This window comes from Fundulus heteroclitus, unplaced genomic scaffold (genome assembly GCF_011125445.2).
Source record: "Fundulus heteroclitus isolate FHET01 unplaced genomic scaffold, MU-UCD_Fhet_4.1 scaffold_80, whole genome shotgun sequence".
NCBI lineage: Eukaryota > Metazoa > Chordata > Actinopteri > Cyprinodontiformes > Fundulidae > Fundulus > Fundulus heteroclitus.
In genome coordinates, this window is record NW_023397252.1 from 273,494 (window position 1) to 284,215 (window position 10,722).

Genomic DNA, 10,722 nt, shown 5'->3' on the forward strand with positions numbered 1-10,722 from the left:
CCACCAGGGTAACTTGCTGAACCTTTACATCCCTACACCCCCATTAGGGCTCTGAGGGCCAGTGATCAAGATTGCCCCCATACAAAATGGAAGACCAAGGGAGACAGAGCTTTCTCTTCTGTGGCTCCAAGACTCTGGAACACCCTCCTTCTGACTGAGATCAGCAGATTCAGTGGTTTATTTTTAAGGCTAGCTAAAAACAAATATCTCCTTTTGTTTATTTTTTGGCTTGTGTGATTCTGTTATCTTCTACTGTAAAGCACAGTGAGTGGTGCTATATAAATTAATTTACTCACAAACTATAAATGTGTGTTGATCTGCAGAAAATACAGAGCAACCAAAACTGATTGCTGTGATTTTACTCATCTGTCCATGTTGTTGTGACGTTTAGATTCTCTTCAACGATTTTAAAGACATAGAAAGACTAATAAAAGAGATATGTTTACATGTTACATACAAGAACAACTAAATATGATTTTAAGTGAAGATATTTTACTCACAAACAAACTACCAAACAAAATGATCCAGTTTCCCTCCGTCGGACAGCAGGAAAAAAACATGGATGCTCACAATGTTGTTAAAACACTAACAAAGTCAATAACACTACTCTAAGCAGTATTTTCTACAAATAAACAGAGCTGAAACATCCAGTCTGATGAAGACTGAGAGGTATGACATGTACAACTGACTAAATGTTAGAAAAATAACAGAGAGCTGCTGCAAACAGACAAAGGTTTTACTAAATTTTGCTACGAGTAGCAACCATCATGAAAGCCGATGTCGGGTACCATCCGGTTATACTGATTTTCCTACTCGTAATACCGACTCTAGGGCCCGTTCCAGCCAGAGGTCAAGAATGCCGACTACCGAGTATAATAGAACACACTATTAGCTCTCTAGGCTTAAAACATATCCTAAGTTTCTGACAGGAAGTTCTTTAAACAATATTACAATTGTTATGGCATCAATTCCTCTTCAATACACAAGATGGCTTTAATATGAATTAAGCCATATATTGGACATTAAACAGCTTGGTAAGAACAGAAAGTGAATTAAACTCTAGCTGCTTATTTTTTTGGCCAACAGAACAGTTTCAGGGACTTTAAATTAAACTTGCAGTTGTCTCTGGGAAAGAAGGAAACACTGTGGAGATATAAGTGCTCCACCATTAAAGTTTGAAAAGAGTGAGTGGCGAAAAGCTTGACTAAGGTGGCGAAAGACTGGACTCCAGGTTCACTATGACATCTTTAAAGACAGACTTTAAAGATGTAATCTAAAACTGAAAAATGCAAGAGATTATTTTTGGTGTTGCGCCGATACCGATACCAGTATCGGCCGAGGCTCCGATCCAGCACTAAAATGGTGGTATCGGTATCAGCAAATAGGGCACCGATACCTTTTTTATGTTTGTATGTCATTTGAACGCAGCCTTTTCTATCCCAACACTCACTAGTTCTACTGGATTCACTTTGTATTAGTCTTTTTGCTTTAAAAAGGTAGCATCTTTACAAAGCCATGATGGCAATTATTTTACAGTTTTTCATATACACACACACATCAATTTCAAACAGATGGTATCGGCCATTACTGCACAGCCAGGTATCGGGGCCAAAAAACGGCATCGGCGCAACACAATTTATTTTTCGTGAGATTATTAACAAATAAAGTAATAATTCTCATACCTCAATTGACACAGTCGACAGGTTAACAAACCCTCTGGTGTCTGTGGCAGCTAAACTCCAATCTAACAAGGCCTGCAATGAATTTACAAACTTCTTTACTGAGTTAATAAAAGGTATGAGTAGGACGGTTTGCATATCAATGTCAGGTCCGGTGCCAATACTGTCTCAGTTTTACACCCTGTTAAAACATTATAAATTTTATAATAATTAATCATAAAAATACAAAGACCAGTAATGTTTTCAGCTGTTTTCGCTGGATAAAGAGGACTGAACTGTTCAGTTTAAAATGACTCATACCACTGATAGATTGGTTTGAGAGAAGGAGGCGTTATGAGCTGTAGAGCTGAGCTCCCTGTGACTGACTCTGTGTGTTTGCATATGTGTCCTGCCTCTCTGCTTCCAGCTGTTAAGAGGTCAGTGTTGATCAGTGGCTGTCCAGGCCTTTCAGAGCCACTGACACACCAGCAGCACAATGATGATGTCACTGACTCTACTGCTGACCACCCTGGGACTCCTGGTTCACGGTGAGAATCTCTGTTTAAAAATGTTTCAGGGTGTAAACAAGTTAAACGAAAAAGAAGCAAAGGAAGCATCCTTCTACATTTGGATGCTGTGGTTTTTTTTTTTTTTAAATCTGGACTAATCTTAATAATTCTCTTGGTCTCATGATTTTAGGTTCCTCAGCAGAAATCACGCTGACTCAGACTCCAGCATCTCAGTCTGTTGTTCCAGGACAGACTGTCTCCATCACATGTAAAGCCAGTGCTGCTGTTGATGATGATTTGCACTGGTACCTTCAGAAATGCACTTTCACAGCCGATTTAAATTTCTGATACTAATTAATTATTTGCAATACCTTAATATCTCTGCAGGATATAATTTGACTGACTTAATTCTGCAAAATATAATTGATCTGTGCTGTAAATTCAACTCGACTTACGATGACACAGTTTGTGCTTGACAGGAGCATATATCAGTATTATGAGTGAGATCCAGAAATCATAAAACTTTGTCTAAACTAGAACCAAAAGGATATTCTTAGCTGTTTAAATGCCCTTGTTTGAAAATGTCCAGCACAAAGGTTCTAGTAAAGCAATAAAGTAAAACCACAGTTATCAGTTGTCAGTTTTATTTCAATCATCAAGTTGTACAAGAACAGATGAACACTTATGTAAGAAAAACTGAGAGAAACGATTGAAGAGCAAAAACAGAGCAGTAGCAGAAAAAGACCAGCAAACTCCCAGTGAATGAGCTCAGGACTGGGAACACTGGTCTCTGGTCAGCGTCTGTGTGACTGCAGGCTGGGAGCCCTTGGAGGCCTCACAGGTCACAGAGCCCACCTTCCTCCACTGGTCTGCAGGGAGCCTCAGGGTGCTGCTCCAGCTGTAGAGGCCGTCCTTCTGCAGCACCACTCGGCTCTTGTTTTCTTCCCAGGTGAAGCTGCTGCTGCCGTCCAGCGTCCAGGACAGACTCCAGTCTGAGGGGAAGCCCTTGTTGGCCAGACACATGAGGGTGGCCTTCCCCTGCTGCAGCTCCTCACTGGAGGGGGGCAGCACTGTCAGGGTGGGACGGGCATCACCTAGGAGACACCAATCAGGTTAGAGGACAGGAACTAGAATCTAACAACAGTCATTTCAACTCTTGTCCTGTTAGAGTTGATTTTCTCCATAAAGAAGTTTCTGACAGATGTCTTTCTGCTCTAACAGCCACTCAGCTCACGCTATGTTTCACTTCCCTTTAAAAATTGTTCATGCATATCAGCTCAGGAAGACTCAGAATACAGTTTGAACTAAAATATATCAGTACTGAAATGTAGGACCAATATATTATGTTTTATCCTGATATTCAAAACAACATCGGTTGTCATTTTCTTTAAACAGGGAATAAATGTTTCTATACGGTTCTATTTATCATTTAGTAACATTTCAAATACATTTAAACTGTTCAGAAGCTCTGATCAATATCAGAAGTTCTCTCATGTCTTTCATGAATATTTTGAGATTATGCTTCAAATAACTCAGAAACAAAATGTACGTTCTTGGACGACTGACCTTTATTGTCATGACGATTACTCTTCAAATTGTTGACATTTTACTTCCAGTGTTGCTTTATACTTTAACCCCTGTTTTATGGTCTTATTTAAAACACAGTATAAGAAAATAATAAAAACAAAGATATTGTTTCTACTTTCAACAGGACACAGAACTATAACTAAAAAACATCCAAACATTCACCGAGGCTGATTCCACGACTCAAAGTCCTCCACAGACATATAAACTGATTGAGCTGCTGTAGAGAAACTTTTGACTGCCGAAAGACACAGATTTCATACATTTTCACACTAAACTGAACCTTCAGCCTCAGATTATCCACTAAAATTATTACAATTTAGTCTCATCCTTTATTAAATTGAGATACTCTAAAGAGACAATTATTACTGAAAACAAGCTTTTACTTTGACTTACTTCCAACCTCCAGTCTGGTTCCTCCACCAAAAGTCCACCACAGTGATACAAACTCATTGAGCCGCCGTACAAAAACCTCTGACTGTAGAGAGACACGGCTCTCTGACATTAGACTGAACTAAACCTACAATTTAGATAAAACACCTATAGAATCTGTCTATGTTTCAACCTGAAGCAGCTCCTACTCATCTACAAATTCAGATTTCAGATTTTCATTCACAAAATGACTTCTTTATTTAGCTTAATATTCTGTTTGTTTGAAACTGAAAATATACATAATTTTTTCCAGGTAATATTTGAAAAAGAATATTGATAAAACAAGAATGCTGTTTGTAAAAGAATAGCTTTAAATTTGACTTACTTCCAAACTCCAGTCTGGTTCCTCCACCAAAAGTCCACCACAGTGATACAAACTCATTGAGCCGCCGTACAAAAACCTCTGACTGTAGAGAGACACGGCTCACTCGCTTTCATGAAAACAAACTTCATAAAGCTGCTCCTGTGTAAGATTTTTTAAATCTAGATGTAAACTAGTCAGAATTATTATTAATGTTATTATTATTATTATTATTATTAACAACAACAACAACAACAGCAGCAGCAGCAGCAGCAGTAATAATAATAATAATTGATGCTTTCATTTACAGCACATAGATTTATAAATAACTTTATTTCCTCAAAAAAGTTACTATAACTAAGCAGTTGTTAGTCTAAGGAAAAGAGTTTAGATTAATAACTTAATAAATCCCTCTGGTAAACTACTATCCAATGCAATGCAGCCTCACAGGGGCAGATTGTCCTGTGTCCTATTCAGGGTTTGGTCACAAGCCTGGATAAATGCAGAGAGTTGCATCAGGAAGGACATCAGGTGTAAAACTTTTACCAAATTTACCTTGTAAGACAATAACATGATCTCCATACTGGATTGATTGCGAACAGGGTGAACAATGACCACTATTGATGCTGGTGGAAACTGGCCTACTGTTGGTCAGCAAGGAAGAAGAGAAAGAAGAGGAGGAGAAGAAGAAAGACAAAAGACTGTGACTGAGAGTAGAGACTTTAAATGGAGTTCTCCTACATGGTGATATAATCATGGATGATCAGAAAGTAGGTGGACAGTCATCCATTGGTGTGGCTGCAGGCTTTTGGCATGCTGTGGTGAGTGAAACCTCATCAGGGCACACAGAGCGTCTACATAAATGATTAACTCATTTATATTTGTGTAATAGTGGAATAATGCTGGTGTACAATATTATGCAGTTTCATATACAGAATGTGCAGTTTACGTGGTATCTCAGAGCTGATTTTTATTGGGTATTATTACTCATTCGTTCTCGGTTGCTTATTTTAGCCAGTGGTCAAATTGCTTTTCTATAAAATCAAAAGGTGTGGAAAGGCATTACTGGGGCTAAGCCAGTGGATCTTTATATGCCTTTAAAGTAAAGGTATTACATACATATGATTTTAATTTGACTTGGTATGTTTCATCCTTATCATTCATAAAAAATACATAAATGTTGGTACAACAAAATTATCAGTTTTAAATGCCTTTAAATATATTGGAGGTTTCCAAAGAATTGTTTAATAAGTAAAATCTAGAATTGCAAAACACAATTAAAACAAATGAAAACTTTGTGGTGATATATGCTCTTGAAATTATGTAATTTATCTGCAAATTGAATTTATAGAAAAGTAAAGTAACATTACCACAAAAACTAAATATTGAAACAATTTGAAATATAAAGAGTCAGTGGAAAGATGTTAAAAGTGGAGATTGGGCCTCATAAATTGTTCAAAACAGTTTCAAAAAGAAATACGAAAAACATTTTCTATAAATCATTAATTGTTTTTTTGCACAGAAACAGAATATTCTGACTGAAAGAGAAACTGCAACTTAAAGATCCCAGTTCCTACAGGAATCACTACAGAGCATTTCCTTAGAGAGGCACTTTGCATCAGCAGCACCATGCTCCAGTGCTCTGGGAGAGTTTATAGTCCTGAGAGTTGAACACTGGAGGACTGACAGCTGTCCTTCATCACAACAGAAGACACAGAAATCCTCCTCATCAAAAACATGACTTTGATCTGCGTCCTCATCTGGACTCTCCTCTGCTGCTGCTTCACAGGTAAAGTCCAGAGGATCAAACTCCTCTCCTCTATCAACATCTGTCCCTCTGAAATGAAGCCCACAAAACCATCAAGCTGCTTTATGTTTTTGTCTCTGTGTCCTCAGAGTCCAGAGGTCAGGTCACAGTGACTCAGCCTGCAGCAGTGACAGCTGATCTGGGAGGATCTGCCAGGATCCGCTGTAGGACAGGTCACAATGTTAATGGCAACTACTTATCCTGGTATCAACAGAAAGATGGACAACCTCCTAAGCTGCTCATTTATTATACCAGCACTGCAGCATCAGGGACTCCAAGTCGATTTACAGGCAGTGGATCAAACTCTGACTTCACTCTGACCATCAGTGGAGTTCAGGCTGAAGATGCTGCAGTTTATTACTGCATGGGTGAATTCTACATCAGCAGCACATATTCATTCACACAGTGAAAAACAGTCGTACAAAAACCTCCCCTGTTCAGACTGAACAGAAACTGAACCGTGTGTCACAGATGGAGGTTTCAGTTGACAGTTAGTTACAACACAAACACTCAACCTTGTTTCAAGTACATAGTGAGGACTGTGCCTTCTCTTCCATACACTTCAATTCATTTTCTAATCTTTATATAGCCTAACCTTGACCATAGCCCTAATCCTAACCTTTACAGAGTTTTATCTACCTCTAACCTAAACCTTATTGAGACCATAGTGCTAACCCTACCCCCTAGCCAAGAATAAAACTGAGGACCAGCAAAAGCTCCTCACTCTACATCAAATTTCTAACTTTACTAGTAAAATTATATAAAAAAATGTTTTTGCTCAGCTGCAAGTACAACAGCAGTCACACACACACACACACACACATACACACACATACATATATATATATATATATATATATATATATATATATATACATATATATATATATATATATATATATATATATATATATATATATATATATATATATATATATATATATATATATATTTACACACACTGGATTTCGCACAGCAAGCTGAAAATTGTGAAAGGACTTTATCTTTCTGCCTCCAATGACTTTCTTGAAGATCAGAATTTGTTCTTTTGATTTTGTGATGCATTTGCTGTGTTATCAAACTCTAATTATATGGATACGCATGAATTTCCTCTGTTTAACTTTAGACATATTTTTGTGTTTCCAGATAAATAATAAAAGAAGCGAAGGGCAAATTTTGAGTTGGGAACATTTTAGAGACACAAAATGTCAATCTACAATACAATGAACACAGTTTGCGTTTTTGTAAAAGCTGCTTGCCATGTTGATGTTGCAGCCAGATGATGTTACTTTAAAGAAAGCTACGTCTAACCAACACCAAATCATGTACTAATTGCAAATAGTTTGATGACTCAATGTAATTTTTTTGAAAGCATCAAATTTACCTTGTGATATCCTCTGCAAATATATGATCCAAACACCTGTGTGGATCATATATTTTATGTATTTTTAATTGAATTGAATCTTATTCCTAAACTTTTGTCCTTTTCAATACACAAATATGCAATGACAAATAATTTACCACGAGGTGAGGCATTAGGTTACCTTATTGTAATAGCTAACAAATATTTTCAAAACAACAAATAACAGCTTTTGTACCTGTAAAAAAAAAAACTCATTTTCTAAATGGTAAAAACTCATATAGAGAAGTAGAACTTGATTCAAAACAAGCGGCACAAATGTGTTAATTCACATTGTTTGGTAGAAACAAAGGATCATGTGCAAACGTCCTTTAATCATTTTAAGACATTTAAAATGGATCAAGAAAATTACTTAATAGACAGAAAAATACTTCACAAACTAAGATGATGTTCTTTATTACTTTTGACAAGAGCATATTGGTGATAATTACTGAAATCCTGTAATCTATGTTCTAAAAGGCCTCTGTGAAATGATGAGAATATTCAAAGGCATTTAAATAATCTGTAATTATCTGTATTACAGTAATGAAGTCAAACAAAATTTTGTTTTGTTAGTTTTATTTCCGTCAACAAGCTTTAAAAGGACATATGGACAAATATGGAAGAAAAACTGAGAGAAACTATTAAAGGTTAAAACAGAGCCGTAGCAGAAAAAGACCAGCAAACTCCCAGTGAATGAGCTCAGGACTGGGAACACTGGTCTCTGGTCAGCGTCTGTGTGACTGCAGGCTGGGAGCCCTTGGAGGCCTCACAGGTCACAGAGCCCACCTTCCTCCACTGGTCTGCAGGGAGCCTCAGGGTGCTGCTCCAGCTGTAGAGGCCGTCCTTCTGCAGCACCACTCGGCTCTTGTTTTCTTCCCAGGTGAAGCTGCTGCTGCCGTCCAGCGTCCAGGACAGACTCCAGTCTGAGGGGAAGCCCTTGTTGGCCAGACACATGAGGGTGGCCTTCCCCTGCTGCAGCTCCTCACTGGAGGGGGGCAGCACTGTCAGGGTGGGACGGGCATCACCTAGGAGACACCAATCAGGTTAGAGGACAGGAACTAGAATCTAACAACAGTCATTTCAACTCTTGTCCTGTTAGAGTTGATTTTCTCCATAAAGAAGTTTCTGACAGATGTCTTTCTGCTCTAACAGCCACTCAGCTCATGCTCTGTTTCACTTCCCTTTCAAAATTGTTCATGCATATCAGCTCAGGAAGACTCAGAATACAGTTTGAACTAAAATATATCAGTACTGAAATGTATAAACAATATATTTCATATATAAAATGACACTGGAACTGTAATTTGTTTTAGAGCAAGAGCACTTATTTTTACCTAATTCCGTTTATTATTTAGTAAACCTTGCCGAGAAACTCATACCGTTCACAGATAAAATCAGTATCAGTTTTCTCGTGTTCTTTTTATCAGTAACTTTACAATAAGTATGAACAAAAGATATTACCTTGGATTACTGCATTATTCTCGCGACTATTCAACTTCAAATTGTTGATATTGCACTTTCAGTGTTGCTTTACACTCTTAATTTTTTTCTAATCTTGTTCAAAAGACAGTATGACAAAATAATGGAAATAAAGATTTAATTTTCCACTTTCAACAGGAGACAGAACTGTAATAATAATAATAATAATAATAATACCAATTACCCACCCCATCAAAAGTCCACCACAATGATACAAACTGATTGAGCTGCTGTACAGAAACTTTTGACTGCAGAAAGACAGATTTCTGATATTTTCAGACTAAACTAAACCACCAAGTCTGGAACAATGACTGAAAAATCACTATTCTAGTCTCATTCTTCTCCGAACCTAAAAAAACTCGAATTGCAACTTATATTAGATTTCTGTTCTTAAAATAACCTTTGTGTCTCAATTTAATGTTAAAAATGTTCACAATTTTCCAAATTGTCATTTATCAAGGTAAAATACTCTAAAGAGACAATTATTACTGAAAACAAGCTTTTTACTGTGACTTACTTCCAACCTCCAGTCTGGTTCCTCCACCAAAAGTCCACCACAGTGATACAAACTCATTGAGCCGCCGTACAAAAACCTCTGACTGTAGAGACACGGCTCACTCGCTTTCATGAAAACAAACTTCATAAATAAAATCTGTTGCCTGTGTCATGTTCAGATCTTTCAAACCTAATTGTAAAACAAACATAATTTCTCAGAATTTAGACTTTTATTTACAGAAAATATAAATTACAAATAATGTTAAAAATTGTATCCTCGCCCAATATATTAAAGCGTATATCTGCATTTCTTTGTCCATGGAAACGAGTTTAGCTTAATTAATTTAATATATCACTCCAGCAAACAAAAATTCAATGCAATGCTGCCTTAAAGGGGCACAATGTCCTGTGTCCTATTTGTGCTTGACCGAGGACCAGATAAATGAAAAGTTGCAGCAGGAAGGGTGTCCAGCATGAAACTTTTGCCAAAGTATCGAGTGAGTCAAGAACATGAACTCCATACCGGATCAATCGAGAGCCGCGTTAACAATTGCTGGTGAACATGTTACCGGTGGAAACTGGTCTACTGTTGATCAGGATCAGTGATGTACGCAGGCAGAAAGAGAAGAGGAAAGGCAGCAGTCTCAGACTGAGAGTAGGGACTTTGAATGGAGTGCTTCAACATGGTCAAGTAATTATATATGACAAGAAAGCAGATCCATTGAAGTGGCTCCAAGCTTTTTGGCATGCTGAGGTAATTAGACCTAAATCCGTACACACAAAGCGTCTTCACACTGTAGCATGAAAATAAGTAATGTTAATATTGCGTCATTGCTGCAACATTGGAGAAACGCCAGCATTAAATCAGCTTCCCATATAGTAATATGTGTGATCCGCATGCTATCTCAGAGCAGAAATATTTATGGTGTAACTTTAGTTGTTTATCCTTACCAGCTTGGTTTAGCTATTGATCAAATTTCCTTTTCTTTAAAAACTAATGTATAGAAAGACATTGCTAGGGTTAAGCCAGTAAATCTTATATGCCACTAAAATAC

At 37.4% G+C, this 10,722-nt stretch overlaps 3 gene segments (V, D, J or C); 1 reads left to right on the plus strand and 2 right to left on the minus strand.

Moving 5' to 3' along the window:
• Window positions 1-2,086: 2,086 nt before the first annotated feature.
• Window positions 2,087-6,700, plus strand: LOC118562041. The segment is given in 4 exon segments: window positions 2,087-2,206; window positions 2,358-2,506; window positions 6,237-6,273; window positions 6,381-6,700. Coding segments are annotated over 4 exon segments (558 nt in total).
• LOC118562070 lies at window positions 2,802-4,183 on the minus strand. The segment is given in 2 exon segments: window positions 2,802-3,261; window positions 4,148-4,183. A coding segment is annotated over 1 exon segment (255 nt).
• Window positions 6,701-8,252: 1,552 nt separating the features above from the next.
• LOC118562069 lies at window positions 8,253-9,748 on the minus strand. The segment is given in 2 exon segments: window positions 8,253-8,718; window positions 9,690-9,748. A coding segment is annotated over 1 exon segment (255 nt).
• Between the last annotated feature and the right edge of the window lie 974 nt (window positions 9,749-10,722).